Here is a 22,736-nt window from a genome sequence, read left to right on the forward strand (position 1 = left end):
GAGAGGTTTTAGCTCAGGAGCTGGAATTTTTGACTCAGAAGTAAAAACTCTGGATTCTTTGTCTCTTTTTATCAAGTTTCTGGATAAATGGCTGGACAGAAGAGTTTTGCAGGTTTTGACAGAGTTCAACAAAATAATTATTACTGGTACTGGCAAAGGTGAGGTGTTTCTTCCTACTCTGAGTGAAAATGAAGGTTCTATTTTGTACATATTTTGGGGGCAATTTACAAACGATTGCTTTGAAAATTGGTGTTCTTAAAGAGTTAAAGCAGAAGTCATACTTACTTGTAACTTTTGAGAAAGGAGAAAGCTCTGGTTTTGGATGACTGCCTTGGTTGGTGATGCAATTCCTATTGTCTCCCCTCTACTATTAGAGTGAACCCTAAATTCCAGTTCCACCAGAGGGACCCCTTTGGCAACGGGCATGAGCAGCAGCACAGCTATTGTCTTCTTTCTGGCTACAGCTGTGGTCCTGAAGTGGCTGGGAATGAGCACACCCTTTCTGCGTGTGGGACCTCTGGACACCAGGCTGGCGCTCCCGTTACACCTGAGGTATCACTCTCTAAATGAATCCTGCGTCGGTTGGTGTGCCCAAGGTGAAACACCTTTTTCCTATCTTCACACCTCTACATCCTGCCATGGCTCCCTATTTTAACACCAGAGAGCAACAAACTGATGACCCCAGAAATTTTGACTTGCAGACGATGTAAGTCCCCACTCTCTTCCAAAAACAAAATAACAGGCTGATGGGGTCTTGTGCCTAATTTCTTGTTACTACATTTTAGATTATTATCTTTCAGTAGATGTTACTCTTAAACACTTAAAATAGCACAGGAGGTAGGTTTTTTTTTGTATTGTTTTGATACAGCAGTAAACAACACACTTTTAAAAAGATACTTTAATATTTTGATTAATCAAGTAACTCAAAGTAACCTATTTCTGAAAACCTCCCCCACTCCCACTTCCCCTTCCCCTCCCCACTTTCAAGAGAACGCTGTTGAAGTTGATCTTGTCCTCTAGACTTTTCCCCTGTCCTCTTGTTAACTCAGTGTGATAGGACTTTGTTTCTGTTTGGGGAGTTGGGAGCACCTTGGGCAGGAATGGACTGTGTGATATATGCTTGTTTGCTTCTTGTTTGCTTCTGCTTATAGATTGCATCTGGAGAACTTTCTTTAAAGCTGCCCATTTGATTGTGCTGTGAGTTTAGCTCACCACTATTGACTAACATTTTAAATGTTCTAGTGCCTTAACAAACTTCCTTTTACTTATTTATCTTCAGGCATTTGAGTGTTGTTATTTTTTGGCTAAGAACAAACTCTGGAAATGGAAGATCTGGATTAAAGGATGTATCATTTAAAATTTTAAACAGCAACTTACCAAAATCCTGCCTCAGTTTGCGCTTTCCACTATTGTTTGTAGGTGTGCTTGCTTCTGTTTTTTTTGTTCTTTTTCTGTGTGATTAGCCAATTGGACAAGTGAGGAAGGCATTTGTCTATTTTTTTTTTTAAATTTAATCTTTATTGTTCAGATCATTAAAATTGTTCCTCTTTTTTCCCCCATAGCTCCCCTCTACCCGGTTCCCACCCCACCCTCTGCCCTTACCTCCCACCACTGTCCTCATCCATAGGTGTACGATTTTTGTCCAGTCTCTTCCCGCGCACCCCACACCCCTTTCCTCCCGAGGATTGTCAGTCCACTCACTTTCTATGCCCCTGATTCTATTATAGTCACCAGTTTATTCTGTTCTTCAGATTTTTTTATTCCCTTGATTTTTAGATTCACTTGTTGATATGTATTTGTTGTTCATAATTTTTATCTTTATCTTTTTCTTCTTCTTCTTCTTCTTAAAGAATACCTTTCAGCATTTCATATAATACTGGTTTGGTGGTGATGAACTCCTTTAGCTTTTTCTTATCTGTGAAGCTCTTTATCTGCCCTTCAATTCTGAATGATAGCTTTGCTGGGTAGAGTAATCTTGGTTGTAGGTTCTTGCTATTCATCACATGGAATATTTCTTGCCACTCCCGTCTGGCCTGCATAGTTTCTGTTGAGAAATCAGCTGACAGTCGTATGTGCTCCCTTGTAGGTAACTGTTTTTTTCTTGCTGCTTTTAATATTCTCTCTTTGTCTTTTGCTCTTCGCATTTTAGTTATGATGTGTCTTGGTGTGGTCCTCTTTGATTCCTTTTGTTTGGGGTTCTGTGCGCTTCCTGGACTTGTAAGTCTATTTCTTTCACTAGGTGGGGGAAGTTTTCTGTCATTATTTCTTCAAATAGGTTTTCAGTTTCTTGCTCTCTCTCTTCTTCTGGCACCCCCATAATTCAGATGTTGGTATGCTTGAAGTTGTCCCAGAGGCTCCTTACACTATCTTCATACTTTTGGATTCTTTTTGCTTTTCTGGTTGTTTTTTGCTTCTTTGTATTTCAAATCTTTGACTTAATTCTTGCGATCCTCTAGTCTGCTGTTAGATCTCTGTATAATATTTTTTATTTCAGTCAGTGTATGCTTAATTTCTAGTTGGTCCTTTTTCATATCCTCAAGGGTCTCGCTAAATTTATCAGCCTTTTCTAGAAAATTCTTGAAAAACCTTATAACCGTGGTTTTGAACTCTATATCCAGTCGTTTGCTTTCCTCCATTTCTTTCATTTTTGCCTCTGCATTTTGGCTGCTTCCCTGAGTTGATAGAGTGGCTCTGTGTGCTAGGTGTCCTATAGGGTCCAGTGGCTCAGACTCCCCAATTACCTGAGGTGGACACTCTTGGTGCACCCTTCTGTAGGCTGTGTGCACAGTCTTATTGTAGTTAAGTTTTCATTGTTGTTGGTATCACTGGGAGGAATTGACCTCCAGGCCAATTGGCTGTGAGGATCAGCTGTGTCTATGCTGGGAGAACTTCTGTGCTGGAGACACCCTTATGAGATAAGACTTGCAAAAGCCTCTGTGCTCAGCTTGGATGGGGCGGAGTCTCAGGGCGGAGCAGACAGCATTTGTTTCCTGTCAGCTCTGCCCTAATTGGCCCCTGTGTCTCAGTGTCCCGTGGTAATCGCTGAAAGCACCTCTGAGAGAAAGCCGCCCTCAAGTTCTGCCCGCTGTCAGACAGTCCATTTTCTCCCCATATGAGTCTGGGTCCCCAGAGTCTCGCCTGGAACTGGAGTTCAGTGCAGTCGGGAGCTTTTGTCTCCCTCCCGCCTGAGAAAGCCAGCCGCGCACTCAGTTGCCAGTCCTCTCCATGCGCACGTCTCAGTACCTCTGCCTCCTGCAGCTCTTCTGAGTCTCAGTGTGCTTTTCTCTTTCCTTCTAGTTGTAGAATTTCCACTCAGCCATCCTTCCTGTGGTTCTGGATGATGTCTGTTTTGTCTTTTAGTTGTAGTTTTGAAATTGTTGTGTGAGGCAGCAGTTTAGGTGTTTACCTATGCCGCCATCTTGGTTTCTCCTCCATTTGTCTATTATTGAGGGCAAATATTTTTTCAGGTATTTATTGGTATTCGTTTCTGACTTAGTTGACGTTTTTTGCCTACCTTCTGTTGAGTTGTGCCCCTTTTTCTTGACTGTGTAAGGCAGTGGTCGGCAAACTCGTTAGTCAACAGAGCCAAATATCAACAGTACAACGACTGAAATTTCTTTTGAGAGCCAAATTTTTTAAACTTCTTGTAACGCCACTTCTTCAAAATAGACTCGCCCAGGCCGTGGTATTTTGTGGAAGAGCCACACTCAAGGGGCCAAAGAGCCGCATGTGGCTCACAAGCCGCAGTTTGCCGACCACTGGTATAAGGTATTTACATATTAGGGAAATTAGCCCTTTGCAGTCAAAGTGTCACAGGTTTTTCTCCCCAGTTTATTTCCTGATGTGCACAGTGTCACTTTGTGTGATGGCCTTGGCCTTAACACCAGAGTTGAATTGAACAGCTAAGCCCTGTTTTTAAAACTTGTATTTGCTTGGCAATTTTTTTGCCCAAACTTTCATTTTCAGTTTTGCAAGTCTGTTTCAGGTGTGCCTCTTAGAGAAAATATCCTGTTAGACTTCACACTATTTTTTTCTTTTAAACCCAACCTGGATTGTACCCTTTTAGCAGATGCTTCATCCTCCTCCTCCTATATAATAAAAGGGTAATATGCAAATCGACCCAATGGCTGTTCTACCGGTCACTGTGACGTGCATTGACCAGCAGGGGGCAGACGGCCAACGCAGGAGTTGCTCCTGGTGGTCAGTGTGCTCCCACAGGGGGAGTGCTGCTCAGCCAGAAGCCTCTCCTTCTCCTGCCTCCATGGCAGCACTAAGGACCCCTGGGGGATGTCTGACTGCCAGCAGGCGGACATCCCCCAAGAGCTCCCAGACTGCAAGAAGGCACAGGTCAGGCTGAGGGCCACCCCCTCCCCCACTTCCCCCAGTACCGAACGTTGTGCAACGGGCCTCTAGTATTATATATTTTTTAAAAATCTTGCTACATTGCCTGAGATTTTAACACATTTTTTTTCTTTTACCCTCTTTTTATTTTTATTTTTTTGAGAGATAGATGGTCTGACTTCTAGTGGCTATCTTTAGATCCTTAAATAGAGAAGTATCAGTTTGAGTATATTACCAACTCCAGAAATGAAACTATTTATCTCTCCACTCATGAATAAATAAGAAATTAACACTTTTTTTCTCTCCTTGCCACCCCTTCCCTTCTTTTTTCTCCCCATTTGTGTTGACACATTTAATATTTAATATTTCATTCTCTAGTCAAATTTTTATTATAACATGCAGTTTTTCCTTCAAGAGTTATATATACACTAGTGACCCGGTACATGAAATTCATGCACATTAAAAGGGGATTAATTAGAGGAAATAATTTAATATTACTATTTGCCCTTTCTCTATAATAGAAGTGTCAGAGATGAAAGAAAATTAGTAAAATGTATATGAAAACCTTCCTCCTGTCAGAGTTCGGGGCATCACCACGGGACCCAGAGTCAAGTCCCCGCCCACCCACATGCACCTCAAAATCACATGAGACCCAGACACGGCGGCCCCCCCCACTATTGAGCTAGATCCAGACCCAGCCAGTCCCACCCTTGTCAAGACCTGCCAGGCAGGGCGCGTAGCCTCAGGTCTCCTGGCCCAGTGCCAGGATGGGGGACATGGCCTGAGGTCCCCCAGCCCAGACCGGGGTGGGGGCATGCCTTGAGGTCCTCCATCAAGCCCCACCTGGTGGGGGACAGAGCCTGAGATCCGCTGTCAAGCCCCGCTGGGTGGGGGGCATGGCCTGAGGTCCCCCGTCAAGCCCCGCCAGGCAGGGGCGCACAGCCTCAGGTCCCCCAGCCCAGCACGGGGAGGGGGGCGCAGCCTCAGGTCCCCCCTCAAGCCCCGCTGGGCAGGGGTGCGGCCTGAGTTCCCCCGACCCAGCACTGGGCGTGCACCTTGAGGTCCCCTGTCAAGCCCCGCTGGATGGGGGGCACAGCCTGAGGTCCTCTGTCAAGCCCAGCCAGGCAGGGGGGGCGTAGCCTCAGGTCCCCAGGCCCAGTGCTGGGGTGGGGGATGTGGCCTGAGGTCCCCTGTCAAGCCCCGCTGGGTGGGGGGTGCGGCCTGAGGTCCCCTGGCTTGGTGCCGTGGTGGGGGGTGGGGCCTGAAGTCCCCTGTCAATCCCCACCTGGTAGGGGGTATGGCCTGAGGTCCCCCAGCCTGGCGCTGGGGCAGGGGGAGCAGCCTGAGGTCCCCTAGTCCAGCACCAGAACGGGAAGTGCACCTTGAGGTCCTCTGTCAAACCCTGCCGGGTGGGGGTGCAGCCTGAGGTCCCCTGTCAAGCCCCACAGGGGCAGGGGAGGGCGTAGCCTCAGGTCCCTGCTGATTGCTTGTTAAGGCTCCTTAAGGCAGTGGTCGGCAAACTGCGGCTCTCAAGCCACATTCAGCTCACAAGCCGCAGTTTGCCTCACAAGCCGCAGTTTGCCGCTCTGTTGACTAATGAGTTTGCCGACCACTGCCTTAAGGGAACTTGACCTCAGCTGTGGGTGCAGCCATCTTTGTGACAGAGTGATGGTCAATTAGCATATTCCCTCTTTATTAGATAGGATAGGATTCTCTTTCATGGCTGTGGTTACCATACTTGTGCCACCTGCCTGCTCTCTTGGTGGGAGTTCCCGGTTAGGAAAGTTGGTGGGAGTTTTGGTCAGCAAAACTCAAGACCGTAAGGCTCTCCAATGAGTCTTTCACTCACACATCTTCACTTGAGTCTTCCCTAATAAGGTACGCCCTCCATGAGATGTCATAATTTTATTGCCCACTTCCCCCACTATAGCACATCTGAAGCCCTAGCCCTTGTCTCCCCAAATTAAGGGTTTAGCCTCTCCATTTTGGCATTGTGTCCTGCTTAAGATTACAGGAACTGGATGTCTTCAAGATGATTCATAGGTCTTTGGGTGTCCATCAACACAACTTGCCCAAACTACCTCTAACAGAGGAAAACCATTTATAGATGTGCCCTTCTTTAAGGACAACCAGCAGCATACACTCTCCAGGTGAACCTCGTTCTGTAATGCTCTGTCTCCAGACAGCTCCTGCTCCCTACATCCTCCTAATTCAGGATCCACATTTACCAGAGTACACATGGAAAAGGAGGAAATGTGAGGTTCTTTGGACGTTGTATTAAAAGAAAGGTCTCATCGTTTGGGCCAGTTTGGCTCAATGGTTAGAATGTCGGCCTGCAGACCAAAGGGTCAAGGGCACATACCTCGGTTGCATGTTCCCCAGCCCTAGTAGGGGCATGTGCAAGAGGCAACCAATCAATGTGTCTCTCTCATGTCAATGTTTCTCTCCCCCCTCCCTACCTTCCACTCTCTCTAGAAATCAATGGAAAAAATATCTTCAGGTGAGGATTAGAAAACACACACAAAAAGAAAGAAAGCCTCATTTAAGCACAGATTCTGGCTTTTTAGTCATTTCTAAATGGAAAAAAAAAATCAGTGGTGTGATTACATTTATGGTAACCATATAATTTATTTTGCAAATCAGGACCTATTTCAGAGCAAAAGGAAGGCATACTTTCCGATAGATTGAAGAGAATAGGTAGTGCAGTGGTCGGCAAACTGCTGCTCGCAAGCCACATGCAGCTCTCGAGCCGCGGTTTGCCACTCTGTTGACTAATGAGTTTGCCGACCACTGACCTAGACTCTCAATTCCAATAATGACAGGCTGTTGTTGTTCCTTGTGATTAAGCCCCTATCCCAGTGGTCGGCAAACTCGTTAGTCAACAGAGCGGCAAACCGCGGCGGCTCGCGAGCCGCAGTTTGCTGACCACTGAGGTAGTGGATCTTTGGCTTTCAATGCAATATGTCCTTATTAGCAGGGGAGGCTTAATTAAAGTCATTAGTGCCTCCAGCTAACTCAGCCTTCCTGGATGGGCTGATTGCTTGGAACAGCTGTACATCCTTAACAAAAACAGGTTTCCAACAGGTGCTTATAAAGAAGAGTCAGGAACTTATGCCCCCAAAGAGCAAACTGTCTGGGTTAACCAGCCAAGATTTATTTGGGGAATACTTCTGGAATTTACTTCTCTCAGTATGTAAGGCGATGGTTGATTGGTTTTTCTGTACCCTCTGCATTTCCTTAAGCACCTACTTCCCCATCCTCGGCTGAGCCATGGATTTGGTGGTGTGATTAGAAGGCCCTGGTGGGGGATATGCATGTGGAGACTTTGCAGATTGTCATGTGGAAAGAAGGGCTGAGCTCCAGGTAGAGAGTTGGGCTTCTTTCTAGTACAGGGGCTATGGCAGCTGGACGCCAACATTCCTGTGTCAGACGCTTATCGCAGGCCCTAGGATGCCCGTTCTCAGAAGCTTCAGAGAGGCCAGAGGCCTTAGTTGGGCTTGCTCCTTTTTTGTGGGGTTTCTTCTGTTGATATAGTTCATTCATTTCATAATTGTAATATATCATTTAAAGATTCTTCTAATCAAAGTTCAAAAATAAATTTAACCTAAATAGAGTTTAGTGTTTTAGATATTATTTGTGAGAGCTAGATTTTTCTAAGAAAACCTGTGTGATAGTAAACCTTTAAATGAAGTTATTTTTTTCTTAAAATACTGATTTTCATTGTAGGAAACCACAGCTCTGGCAGGAAACCAAGATGAAAACCTACTAGAAGGTAACATAAACCTTGTGTTTCAGTACTTAAAAACAAAACTTAACAATGGCTAGAAACTGAAAGGTCCTACTGGAAAATACCAGCATAGGTTGTCTAAGCCATTTTCTTTAACAATTCATCTACTTTTTGGAAATTGCCTCTGTAGGAACAGCTTTAGTGAAACCTCCTCTCTGGGTCTTTATGAAGGACTGGGAAATGGGGGCATTTCCAAAAAATAAGATGATCAGTTGATTTTAAGATCTTGTTTCCTCCATAAGTTTAGACTTGGGGATTAATTATGTTTTAATTTAGATTTTTAAGGAGAAAAGCATGAGGCACTTGCTGTGACCTTGGCTTCCTGACTCCCCTTAGGGTTATTGGTTCCTGGGGGGCCCAGCAGGCCCCCTCTGTAGAATCAGGTGTTTTTTCATGTAGTTCTTGATCTGTTTTGAAAAGAGCAAAGTGTATCTGCCCGGAGAAGAACCCTGTTTCTGAATGTGTCTTATTCGAGGAAAAAAAGAAAACATTTGGCTTCTTTTATTTATTTTAAGTTATGGGAAAGAGGAATAGAAACAAAATGCACAGAACACTTTTGCCTGTTTCCTTATCAAATGTCTGTCTTATCACATGCCCATCTGGGCTCTTCCCCTACCCTCACCTCATCCCTACAATCCACTGCCTTTGTAATTTTATCAAATCTGGGAGCATCCATCTTTGTAGTCCCAGGAACCAATACAAAGTCTGCCTGTTAGTTGGTGTTCAGTGTTTACTAGTAAATGGAATGAAATTGATGTTTAAAAGAAAACTAGGGGCAGTTCTAGTTTGTAGTACTTGATTGGAATATGAATAACAGGTGCATATTGTAGTTCTGGGGAAAAGAGGGGGAGATTTTATTCTGACTAAAGTGTGTCTATTCTCCCTGCTTTTATCAGTTCTTCAGAAACAGTCTATAAAAAGAACAGAGAAAGACATACAATAAGATTGTGCTTTCTGGAGCCAGACTGCCAGAGTTCAGATCTCTCTTACTGGCCCTGTAATCCCACATTAAGTAATCTTCAGTGCATTGGTGTTCCCACCTGTAAAATGGGATTTAAAACCTACCTCCTATGAAATGAGGGCAGTAGCTCTAAAGTGTTTTAACAGGTTTGGGCACATAATAATAACCCGAGGGTTAGCTATTCACAGATCTGGAGCAGCTCTGTCCAGTAGAAATGTATGGGAGACACAAATCTACCCAAATTCAAGAAACAAAAAGAGACAGGGAAAATTAATTTAAATTTTTTAACCTTAATCTAATATAGTCAGAATATTATTTCAACATGTAATCAATATAAACATTTAGTGAGACATAAAAAATTTTAATACCAAGTTTTCACAATGCAATGTATGTTTACATTACATTTCACCTAGGATTAGCCACATTTCAAATGCTTGATAGCCACATGTGGCTAGTGCAGCCTTGGGCAAACTACGGCCTGCGGGCCGGATCCGGCTGTTCTATCCGGTTCTCTTGCTCTCCCCTCCGCTCCTTTACTTTGAATTTATATTAGTTCACACAAACACTCCATCCATGCTTTTGTTCCGGCCCTCCGGTCCAGTTTAAGAACCCATTGTGGCCCTCGAGTCAAAAAGTTTGCCCACCCTTGGCTAGTGGCTGCAACATAAGTCTAGAAGGCCCACAGGTTTAGGAAAGATATAATGAGTTTGACTTTTATAGGCTTCTATTGCCCCTATGGCCAGCATCACTGGAAGGGCCTAGATCATTAATCTAGGTTCCTAGCTGACGTTTGTTTTCTAGACCACAGTTACAAGAGAGAGTGCTCATAAGCATGCGCTCCTGACACCTCTCCCCTGACCAGGAACATGCAGAGTCAGGAGCCTTTTAGCAAACAACTGCTCAAGACAAAGAGGTAAAGGACCTAGGACATGACTTTAGGGAAAAAAACTTCAGAACATTCAGGGAAAAATAGAAACATCTAATTTTATGACTAGAAGCTCTCAAAGGAAAGATGGTTCCAAGGGATAAAAACTCTAAAGAACAAGTGCCGGGGTCTTTCTCAGCATCTAAAAGGGTTCAGGAATCTGGAGAAGGGGCTGCGTGTAAATTAATAAAGAGATTAGAAATATAAATTTGGATTACTTGGGGGAGCCAGAGGAGACTTAGCTATAGTAACCAAGTTCTCTCTATCTCCGGACCCAGGGATTTTTATTCCCACATTTTGGCCTATAGCAAAGCAGATATACATATCAAAAGGTAAAGTTTGGTATACAGTACACCTTGTCATGTTGGGGGAACTGCCCTCAGCTGTCTGGCAGCAGGCAATCATATGTATCTTCAGGTTTGGGGAAATGTCTACAGCTGTTTGGCCAGCAGCAGGTAATAATGTGTAGATTTTCAGGTTTGGGGAAATGCTTTCAGCTATTCCAGCAGACAATAATATGTATCTTCAGCCCTGCTAAAGCCTCAAGGTTCCATCAACCTTTTGATGAAACTTCTTGCATTTATGACATGCTGGAATTAGCCTCCAGCAAACAAGAATCTGACAACACAGTAACAAATGACTCCAGTGCAGAAAAATAAGAAGTAGCTCATGAAACCTATATGATGGGCAGGGGCTATTGGATGATCTTGGTTCTAAAGTGATAAATACAAAAAGACATTGCATTAGTGAGTTCAGGCTGCTATAACAAAATATTGCAGACTGGGTAGCTTTAACAGCAAATTTATTTTTTGTGGTTCTGGACAGTGAAAAGTCCAAGATTAGGTGCTGCTGATTCAGTTTCTGGTGAGGACTCTCTTCCTGGCTGTAGATGGCCACCTTCTCATATCCTCATGTGGTAGGGAAGAGAGCTCTAGAGCTCTGCTGTCCTTTTTTTAAGGCACTAAGCCCATGGATCTAGGGTTTTATCCTTACAATCTCATCTCATCCATCTCCAAATAGCATCAAATTGGAAGTAAGAGTTTCAACATGTGAATTTGGGGGGCAGGGAGGCACAAACTGTCTGTAACAGGCATATTCTATATAATAAAAGGCTAATATGCAAATCAACCGAATGGTGGAATTACTGGTTACTATGATGCACATTGACCACCAGGAGGCAGACACTCAACACAGGAGCTGCCTCCTGATGGTCAGTGGGCTCCCATAGGGTGAGGGCCGCTCAGCCAGAAGCTGGGCTCACGGCTGGTGAGCGCAGCAGCAGTGGCGGGAGCCTCTCCCGCCTCTATGGCAGCGCTAAGGATGTCCAACTGAAGGCTTAGGCAGTCGGACATTACCTGAGGGCTCCCAGACTTCGACAGGGCGCCAGCACCTGGACTCTAGTAAATAAATATGAGTGAATAGCATGAACACATGTGAATATTAGGAAGCACATTATGGCCCCTAAATGAACTAAGGTTTGCAAAAGTTATAAAGGAAAACAGAAAAGGCTTCTTCAATTACATTCAATACGAGGAGAAAAAATGGACTATATTTAAAAAGTCGGTGATCTTGGAAACCTGGCAACTTGAACTGAACATCTAGCTCTGATGTTTTCATGATAACATGACACCACATCTTATCACAGGGTTTCAGGTTTCAGAGAAGGAAGGTCAGGCTCCTCTCTTTTTCTAAATTAGTTATATATATATATATATATATATATATATATATATATATATATATATATATATATATAATTTATTCACATACCAGTCTGTTAACTAAGCAGGTAAAGCAGCATGGTTATTTTTTCGAAGTCCCAGCCAGGACTTGGTTCTGGCTCACTGTTTGGCACCATATCTACCCAAGTGCTCCTGCCAGAAACTCGGGTGTCAACCGCGACCCTCCCTTTCTCCTTTACCCCAAATTGACTCCACCTCCAAATGTTGCCTACTTATCTCCAAAACCTCTCTTGATTCTGTCCATTTCTTCATTTTCATTCACCATCCAGATGCTCGTTGAGTCTGGTTGCACTACTCCTTTTTTGGCTTCAATTTCTATTTTTAAGCCTTATTGAAAGGAACACACATTTTAAAAATGTTAACATTAATTGCCTTTAATACTTCCTGCTAATGTTTTTTAAAAACTGTAAACTATTTCTGATATATGTCTTGTCAAACTTTCTTTTTTTTCATATGCATTATTGGCTTCCACAGATCCCAATCTTCATTTGAATATTGAGGAATTAAACAAGGAATTTATGGTGAAAAGTGAAGAACTTTACGATTCTCTCATGAATTGCCACTGGCAGCCTCTGGATACAGTTTACTCTAAAATCCCAGATGAGACCTCACAGAAACTAGATGTTCATTAAGCTACCCAATTATTATGTAAACTATATCCTGTTCTGTTTTTGTTTTTCAAAAAAATAAAATTCTCCCAGGAATATACTGGGTTCTGTATGTAAATACAAATTCCCAGGACTCAAATGTGATTGAAATAACAGAACATAATGTAAATAAACTTTACCACCACATCCATTTCTGCAAGTGTGTTATATTAGACTAGTGGCCCGGTGCACAGATTCATGCACATTGAAAGGAAATTAATTAGAAGAAATATTTTAATACTGCTATTCGCCCTTCCTCTATAATAGAAGTGTCAGAGATGAAAGAAAATTAGTAAAATGTACATGAAAATTATAAATAAATAAATAACATGATATAACAACAAAGACATATGAAAACAAAAACATATAAAAACAAGATATAAAAACAAAAACATGATATAAAGCCCTAACCAGTTTGGCTCAGTGGAGAGAGCGTCGGCCTGTGGACTGAAGGGTCCCAGGTTCGATTCTGGTCAAGGGCATGTACCTTGGTTATGGGCACATACCTACAAGGGAGTGTGCAGGAGGCAGCTGATCGATGTTTCTCTCCCATCGATGTTTCTAACTCTCTATCCCTCTCCCTTCCTCTCTGTAAAAAAATCAATAAAAAATATTTTAAAAATGATACAAAAACAACATTGATAAAAACAATGACTGATAAATTGATTAAATGTAATCTAATATCTCCCTGTATATTTAGCCTTTTATAGATATAGAATAAACTTTCTTAATTAGACATGCTTTCTGATTTAGCTATAAACTTTTTCCAGCCCAGTGAAGCACCCCAACTTCTCTTTCAGGTAATTGTCAGCAACACAGCAGTAAATATCAACACGAAGCAGATTATTATTGTAGATCATGCAGGGAGAAAAAAGGGTAAAATATTTAACTGTAGCAGTGTTTGACTATATTCTGCACAGTGAGAAAACCTGAAGTCATTTTCAAGGTCCACCATTTCTTTTCAGTCGGGTCAAGTTTCTAAGCTTTCTAAATCTCCGTTTCCCAGCTAATGAAAAAATAGGATTCCACTGAGTCTCCTATCTACCTACTCCAGGACTTCTGTGAGGATCAAATGAGATGAGGCATGGGAAAATGCTTCACAGACATTTGGTTAAAGTATAAAATGCACCTGGGTATAAAGCAAGTCATGTTCCTGGGCTGAAGAAACTGCTAGGAGGCTACTTGCTAGGGAGAGGAAGCTGGGTGTTGCTATGTGACGTCATTACCTGGCACCCACAGCCACCATTTCTGAGCTGGGCTGGGCTGTGAGCCGCATTTTGCACCATGGGGTCTTGTCTGCATTTTGGTGGGGTGTCACTTCAGGGTGGTGGCGGGGCCTGTGTCCCACTTGGGGAAAGCTGAGTGTTGCTTTGTGGGTGCCAGGTCCACTGTGCTGTTTCTCTGTAAATGGTCAGTGCATGTCATGGCAGCTCCTGCATTGAGCATCTGCCCCCTGGTGGTCAGTGTATGTGACTGGTTGGATGATTGGACACTTAGCATATTAGCCTTTTATATATATAGACTAGAGGCCTGGTGCATGGATTCGTGCACCGGTGGGGTCCCTTGGCCTGGCCTGCAGCGATTGGGCCAAAACTGGCTCTCCAATATCCCCCAAGGGGTCCCAAATTGCTAGAAGGCTCAGGCCAGGCCAAGGGACCCCACCAGTGCACAATCAGGGCTGGGGAGGGACCGCGGGAAGGCTCCAGGGCGTGTCCGGCCCCTCTCACCCAGTCCCGATTGGCTGGACCTCAGCAGCAAGCTAACCTACCAGTCGGAGTGTCTGCCCCCTGGTGGTCAGTGCATGTCATAGCGACTGGTCGAACAGTTGAATGAACAGTTGGACACTTAGCATGTTAGGCTTTTGTTATATAGGAGATGTGCCACATGAAGTAATGGTAGAACAAGCTGCACTGTGAGACATTTGAAAATAGATATGTGATAGGTCTGATCTGAACTGATTTGGCCTTTGCTACTTTCCTCTAAAGTTAAACTCTTATATGCACAGAGATGCAAGGTTTCTTGCCTGCATCTTGTATAGGAAATGTAGATCAGAACTTGGATGTTTGATCTCCATTTTCTGACCCTCAGACAGTGGAGACTCACTCATTTCAATTGAACAGAATAATTCCTAAGCATGGAAAAAGTTTGCCTATCAGTCTTCTAAGAGAGGAATTGGGCCCCCATAAAGGCCATTTCTGAAACTTCAATGTATGTATTAACTGTGCCTTTTATACAATACTAGAAGCCCTGTGCACAACTTCGTGCATTGGTGGGTCCCTTGGGGTGGCCTGTGGAGATCAGGCCCAGCTTGCGCCCCCAGCCTTGCAGCTTCACCTGGCTCCCTGCCTGGCACCCTGTCATGGCCTGGTGCTGCCCCTTCACCTGCTCCACCATCCCGCCTGCGGGGTGATTGATCGGGGCCAGGTCCCCTGCCCGGCTCCATCAGCGCCTGGGAGCCAGGCGGCGGCCCCGCCTCCTGCCGACACTGGTCGCTGTCTGCAGGGCAATCTGTGGGGCGATTGGGTCCCCCGCTCGCGCCTGCCTTGACCTGGCACCACCCGCTCACCTGCTCCACCATGCCACTGCAGTCCTGCTCTCATCGGGGCCCATTGGGGCAAGCAGCTCTTCTACTGCCGCCGCTGCCAGCGCCGTGTCGCTGATGCCCACCATGTTCTGCGCTGCCCCCTGTTGGTCAGCGCACATCATAGTGAGTGGTTGAACTCCTGGTCAAATGACCACCTGAGGGGACAATTTGCATATTAGGCTTTTATCATATAAGATGTTCTCTTTTTTTTGTCCTGAAGATAAACATTGTCATGTTTATTGCTTTGTCAGAGATAAATAACTAAGTGAGACCCCTGGGACTGATCTGGGTGACTTGAAGGCCTGAAGACTTGTTACTTAGAAGAGTTGGTCAGACTCTCTCCTGCTCTGCAAGTGGTTAAAACATGCTAATCCTTGTCCCAACTAAGTTCAAAGAGCTAAATGCAATGTGGAGAGCCAGGTGGCTGCAGCCGCTCTAAAGGAGCTTGCTGTGCCTCATAGCAGAGGACAGAGTTTCTCAACACAGGCACTGTTGACATTTTGGGCCAGATACTTCTTTGTTGTGGGGACTGTCTGTGTATTGTCCTGACCTCTACACTGCATGCCAGTAGCCTCTACATTCAAGTTGTAACATCCAAAATGTCTCTAACATTGTCAAGTGTCCCATGGGGACAAAATTACACCCATTACCAGTGAATCCCTGGGGAAGGAGGGGAGGAATCTGAATCAACAATTTGATTCACCGTAAAGACCAGTAGGGAATGTTCTGGGCTGCAAACATTGCACAGCTCCTCCGTTGCCTGGGGGCAGGATACAGAGGGAGAGGGAGCAGGTCACCGAACAATGGGTCAGTTGGAGTTTGGAGGGAGGCAGTGGTTCACGCTCCGGCCAAGCGTGCCCAGGCGTTGCACCTGTGCCCTGAGTTTCTTAGAAACAGCTGAAATGGCTTTTGTAACCTTTGGGTTGTCATTGTAACTATCCTAACTCCCTCTTGTGGTTCCCGTGTATAAATTTGCTGTAACACCTGTGGACTGCACTGCAGTTCGGCCTTTACCGCGGTGAAGTGCTGCAACTGTAGTCGCTGGCCAGCTTAATAAAGGCTCATAAATTTTGATCTCTGTCTCTGGTGATCGTCTCTTGCGGGTCACCCCATAATGCCTGTATCCACTCTCCTCCTAGATCCATGTGTTTTGGGGACCACCCCCATGTTGTCACAAGATGGCCGCCCCCAATTTGTAACAAGATGGCCACCACAAGATGGCCTCCCCCAATTTGTAACAAGATGGCCACCACAAGATGGCCACCCCCATGTCATTACAAGATGGCCACCCCCACATTGTCACAAGATGGCTGGCAGGAGAGGGCAGTTGGGGAAGACCAGGCCTTCGGGGGAGGGCAGTTAGGAGCGATCAGGCCAGCAGGGGAGCAGTTAAGCATAAATCATGCCAGCAGGGGAGTGGTTAGGTGTCAATCAGGCTGGCAGGGGAGTGGTTAGGGACAATCAGGCAGGCAGGCAGGCGAATTGTTAGGAGCCAGCAGTCCCGGATTGTAAGAGGGATGTCCGACTGCCGGTTTAGGCCCGATCCTCTGGTGATTACTGAAAATTCTTTGCTCCTGCACATCACGGTCCCACCCAGAGCGCACACATGCTGCCAGCGCCAGCCCCGCTCACACCTGTGGCCAGTGCCAGAGCTGCCACTTGGACCCGCTGCTGGCGCCCAGTGCTGGCCCTGATTGCTCGGCGCCATCAGTGGGTGCAAGTAGTGCCTGCTGGCCCTGATTGCCCCTGAGGGCTTCTCCATCTTCCCCTGCTCCTGAGGAGTGATCAGGGCAGCCACCACTCACACCTGCTGACAGCGCTGGCCCTGCTCGCACCTGCTGCTGGCATCGGCCCTAATCGCTCCGCACTGTCAGTGGGTGTGAGCAGGGCCGGTGCTGTTAGCGTGTGGGAGCGCCGGTGGCAGGAATGGGTCTGCCAGCATATGGGACTGGGGGCCGTGGTGGGAAGGGCACAGAAGATGGCCGAGACCCACCCCTGTACCCACCACAGCCTCGTGGCCCACCGTTCCTTTCAAGGTGCACAAATTCGTGCACTGGGCCCCTCTTGGCCTTCTATATGTCCTCTTTCAAAAAGTGTCTATTTAGGTCCTTTGCCCATTTTTTGATTGGGTTGTTTATCTTCCTTTTGTTAAGTTGTATGAGTTACCTGTAAATTTTGGCAATTAAACCCTTATCAGCTATAACATTTGGCCAATATGTTCTTCCATGCAGTGGGCTTTCTTGTTATTTTGTTGATGGTTTCTTTTGCTGTGCAGAAGCTTTTTATTTTGATGTAGTCCCATTTGTTTATTTTCTCCTTAGTTTCCATTGTCCTAGGAGCTGTATCGGTAAAGATATTGCTACAACATATGTCTGATATTTTGCTGCCTATGGATTCTTCTAAGATTTTTATGGTTTCCCATCTTATGTTTAAGTCCTTTATCCATTTTGAGTGTATTTTTGTGTATGGTGTAAGCTGGTGGTCTAGTTTCATTTTTTTACATGTATCTGTCCAATTTTCCCAACACCTTTTATCGAAGAGACTATCTTGACTCCATTGTATGCTCTTGCCTCCCTTGTCAAATATTAATTGACATAACGGCTTGGGTCGATTTCTGGGTTCTCTGTTCTGTTCCATATGTCTGTTCTTGTGCTAGTACCAGGAAGTTTTGGGAACAGTGGCTTTGTAATATAGCTTGATATCCGGTATCGTCATCCCTCCAACTTTGTTATTCTTTCTCAGGATTGCTGTGGCTATTTGAGGTCTTTTTTTAATTCCATATGAATTTTTGGAGAGTTTGTCCTAGGTTTGTAAATATGCCATTGGTACTTTAATGGGGATTGCATTGAATCTATAGATTGCCTTGGGTAGTATGGACATTTAAATGATGTTGATTCTACCAATCCATGAACACAGTATATTCTTCCATTTGTTTATGTCTTTCTCTGTCCCTTTTTTTCAATGTCCTGTAGTTTTCTAAGTATAGGTCTTTACGTAGGTATCTTAATTTTTTTTGTTGCAGTAGTAAATGGTATTTTTCTTTTTTAGTTTCTCTTTCTGTGAGTTCATTATTGGTGTATAATAAAGCCATAGATTTCTGGGTGTTTATTTTGTATTCTGCTACTTGCTTAATTTATTAAGTCTAGTAGTTTTTTGATGGAATCTTTGGGGTTTTCTATGTACAATATCATGTCATCTGAAAATAATGACAATTTTACTTCTTCTTTACCAGTTTGATGCCTTTTATTTCTTCTTGTCTGATTGCTATGGCTAGCACTTCCAGTACTATGTCAAATAGGAGTGACAAAAGTGGGCATCCCTGTCTCATTTCTGTTCTTAGGGGAAATGGTTTTAGTTTTTGCCCATTGAGTATGATGTTTGGGTCCTGAAGATTTTCAATTCTAAAAAGTTCCTAGGTGATGCTGCTGGTGGTGGTTCTGACACTCCCCTCCCCCAGGAACTTGCAGTGTCAGGAGCCTTTTAGCAAACAGCTGTCCTTAACAGTGAAGGAAGGACCCTGGGGCATGACTTTAGAAAAGAAAATTTCAGAAAGTTCAGGAAAAACAAGAAAGATATAACTATATGACCCCTAGCTCTCAAAGGAAAGATGATTCCAAGTGATGGGAAGCTCTAAAGAACAAGAATCAGACAACACAGTCACAAGTGATTCCATTGAAGAAAAGTGGGAAGTAGCTCATAATACTTACATAACGCACAGGGACTATTTGATAATCATGGTTCTAAAATGATAATTATAGAAGGGCATATAAATAAAAATGAATACAGAATAGAGAGTAGAGTCAATAATATTATGCTAACTAAGTATGGTGTAAAATGGGTGTAGTTTTATTGGGGTGATCACTTTCTAATTTATATGAATGTCTAATCATTATGTTGTACACCTGAAATTAATATAATATTGTATGTTAACTATAATTGAAAAATAGAAGATAAAAATAATCTATCAGAGAGTGAAATCAAATGCAAGAATGCAAATAGTTTATACCACTTTCAGAACACCCATTAAATAATTACTCAAGAATGTACTCCAACTCCATAAAATATTTATCTAAGAAAGAGAGAAGTGGAATGCAATGAAAAATAGCAAACAGAAATAAGTTAACCTCATAGTTAATTCTTAAGTATTTGTTGATTACATAGCTTTGAGGCTCATGATAATTGTGAAGAAAATTTTCCTCAAAAATAGAGGTAGAGTCCTGACCGGTTTGGCTCAGTGGATAGAGCGTCCGCCTGTGGACTGAGGGGTCCCAGGTTCGATTCCGGTCAAGGGCATGTACCTTGGTTGCGGGCACATCCCCAGTGGGGGGTGTGCAGGAGGCAGCTGATCAATGTTTCTCTCTCATCAATGGTTCTAACTTTCTATCTCTCTCCCTTCCTCTCTGTAAAAAATCAATAAAATATATTTAAAAAAAATAGAGGTAGAGCCCTAGCTAGTTTGGCCTGCAGACTGAAGAGTCCCAGGTTAGATTCTGGTCAAGGGCACATGCCCGGATTGTGGGCTCATTCCTGAGTAGGGGGCATGCAGGAAGCAGCCAATCAATAATTCTCTCTCATCGATGTTTCTGTCTCTCTGTCCCTCTCCCTTCCTCTCTGAAATCAATTAAAAAATATTTTTAAAAATACAGGTAGAGATATTCTCCCTTCTGCCCTAATTTCTACCTGTGACAGAAAAAAAAATCTATCTCTTAGAGAAGATATGATTTTAGACATCTATATATATAAAAGGCTAATATGCTAAGTGTCCCTCCGACCTTCTGACTGGTCGCTATGTCGTGCACTGATCATCAGGGGCCAGACGCTTAACGCAGGAGCTGTTGTGATGTGCACTGGCATTTACAAAGAAATGGCACCATGGACCTGGCGCCCACAAAGCAACACTAGGCTTCCCCCAAGTGGGACACAGGCCCTGCCACCACCCCAGAGCGATACCCCACCAAATTGCAGCCAATGCTGCCAAGACCCCATGGCGCAAAATGCGGCCCACAGCCCAGCCCAGAAATGGTGGCTGTGGGTGCTGGGTAATGACATCATGTAGCAACACCTAGCTTCCTCTCCCTAGTGACTAGCCTCCTTGCAGTTTCTTCAGCCCAGGAACACGACTTGCTTTATAGCCAGGTGCAAACATTTTACACTTTATCCAATTGTCTGTGAAGCGTTTTCACTTGCCTCATCTCATTTGATCCTCACAGAAGTCTGGAGTAGGTAGATAGGAGACTTGGTAGAATCCTAGTTTCTTTTCATTAACCTGGAAAACAAAGATTTAGAAAGTTTAGAAACTTCACCCAACTGAAAAGAAGTAAGAAATGGTGGACCTTGAAAATGACTTCAGGTTTCCTCACTGCACAGAATATAGTCAAACACTTCTGAAGTTAAATATTTCACTCTTTGTTCTTTCTGCATGATATACAATAATAATCTGCTTCATATTGATATTACAGCTGTGTTGCTGACAATTACCTGAAAGAGAAGTTGGGGTGCTTCACTGGGTTGGAAAAAGTTAGCTGAATCAGAAAGCAGGTCTAATTAAACAAGTTTATCCTATATGATAAAGAGGTAATATGCAAATTGACCATAACTCCAATATACAAGATGGCCACCTCCATGTGGACACAAGATGGCCGCCACAAGATGGCTAGCAGGGGAGGGCAGTTGGGGGCGGTCAGGCCTGCAGGGGAGGGCAGTTAGGGGTGATCGGGCTGGCTGAGGAGGGCAGTTGGGGGTGACTAGGCCTGTAGGGGAGGACAGTTGGGGGAGACCAGGCCTGCATAGGAGGGCAGTTGGGGGGACCAGGCCAGCAGGGGAGGGCAGTTAGGAGTGACCAGGCCTGCAGGGGAGGGCAGTTAGGGGTAATCGGGCTGGCAGGGGAGTGGGTAGGGGACAATCAGGCAGGCAGGCAGGTGAGTTGTTGGGAGCCAGCAGTTCTGGATTGTGAGAGGGATGTCCAATGGGATCAGGCCTAAACAGGCAGTTGGATATCCCTCAAGGGGTCCCAGATTGGAGAGGGTGCAGGCTGGCTGAGGGACATCCCCCCATGCATGAATTTCATGTACCAGACCTCTAGTCTATGTATATAAAAGGCTAAGTTGACTTGCTCATGCGTGATACATATAAAGCTCTCTCGCTGGCACCAATTGCACGTGTGTGTTTCGATCTGTCATTGTTGATCATGAATTTGGTTGATACTTCTATTATAAAGGGCGAAAGCAATATTAAAATATTTCTTCTAATTTATTTCCTTTCAATGTGCACAAATCCGTGCACGGGGCCACTAGTAATTAATAATTTATAACACTGGAAAATAAGAAAGAGTAATATTATATGGTCCTTTGGAAGATAGAGAGCAGATGGAGCAGTGTTAAGAGTATAAGTCCAGCCCTACCTGGTTTGGCTCAGTGGATAGTCATCAGCCTGTGGACTGAAGGGTCCAGGGTTCGATTTCAGTCAAGGGTACATGCCCGGGTTGTGGGCTCTATCCCAGTAAGGAGTATGCAGGAGGCAGCTAATCAATGAGTCTCTCTTATCATTGATGTTTCTATCTCTCTCTTCTTCTCCCTTCCTCTCTAAAATCAATAAACATATATTAAAAAAAAGAGTGTAATCCAAGTTTAAAGCTTATAGAATCAATGCATTCTGATTAGAGTAGAAAGGGTTCAGGGATTGTATTAAGCTACAAAGCAGAAGGAAGGCTCACAAGAAGATGGAGCCCTGGGAAAATGCCAGAGTAATTGGTTGGAAAAATAAACTATGAAAAACCTGATAATTCAGTCTTCTCTTTCATCCTCCACTTATGTTAAGCAACAGGAAAGAGAGGCATTTGTCCCAGGTTAGAGCAATGATTGTAGAATCAGAGCAAGGGTCAGCAATCATGGTCCAGATGCCAGATCAGCCTGTGACCTATTTTGTATTGCCAGCAAGGTAACTGGTTTTTGCATTTTACACTTTTAAAACATTTTACATGTAAATTTTAACATTTAAAAAAGAAAAAGACTATACAACAGACCCTATGTGGCTTGTAAAACTTTAAATATTTATTATTGGGTCCATTATAGAAAAAGTTTGCTGGCCCTTGGTGTAAGTCGCTGGAAAGAAAAGTTGCGCAATATCTGAATGACTGGCTAGTGACATTCTGGAGGAATGAGAGCAAAGATATAAATGAAAGGACACAATGTCCTCTAGCTGAAAACATAATCTGCCCTTTTCCCAAAATCACAGACTATGATGAATATAACTAGTGTACACAGATAGGAGGACAAGGAACCTTTAAACATAAAAAAAAGCAGACATACTAACAAATATCAATAACAATTGAAGAAAACTAAACCATGAAATAAACTCTGAACTTAATACACAGAAGCACTAACACTTAAGAAAACAGTTAATAAACAAAGGCAGCTAAAATAGAATTATAGAGAAGTATAAGGACCAATTTTCAGTCCTTATGCTTGCAAATTAGTACTAGGACCAGCTTGTAAAGTTCTGTTAAGAGTTCTGGTGATTTTTGTTGGAACTGCATGGCATTTGTAAATTAATTTGGTATAATTGCCATCCTTAAAATATAGTCTTTTGATCCATTGAAATGGTATAGCATTCATTTTAAAGTCTTTTATAAAATTTGTAACTTTATCTGTTAAGATCTTGTACAGCATTTATTTAATTTACCCTTAGTGATTTGTGATTTTTAAAAAATCAGTGCTGTAAATATACTTTGCTAGTATATATGAACACCAT

General features: G+C 43.8%; 1 protein-coding gene across 1 annotated transcript; it reads left to right on the forward strand.

The window, feature by feature from the left end:
* Nucleotides 1–87: 87 nt before the first annotated feature.
* LOC308241643 (uncharacterized protein C6orf52) lies at nt 88–12,388 on the forward strand (the record flags this gene model as incomplete). The annotated part of the gene is made up of 4 exons (XM_080655149.1): nt 88–158; nt 375–552; nt 8,068–8,113; nt 12,231–12,388. 4 exons carry the CDS (start codon nt 88–90, stop codon nt 12,386–12,388), a joined length of 453 nt encoding a protein of 150 aa, XP_080511275.1.
* Nucleotides 12,389–22,736: the final 10,348 nt, after the last annotated feature.

This window comes from Plecotus auritus (genome assembly GCF_963455305.1).
Source record: "Plecotus auritus genome assembly, chromosome: 2".
In the NCBI taxonomy this organism is placed as follows: Eukaryota; Metazoa; Chordata; class Mammalia; order Chiroptera; family Vespertilionidae; genus Plecotus; species Plecotus auritus.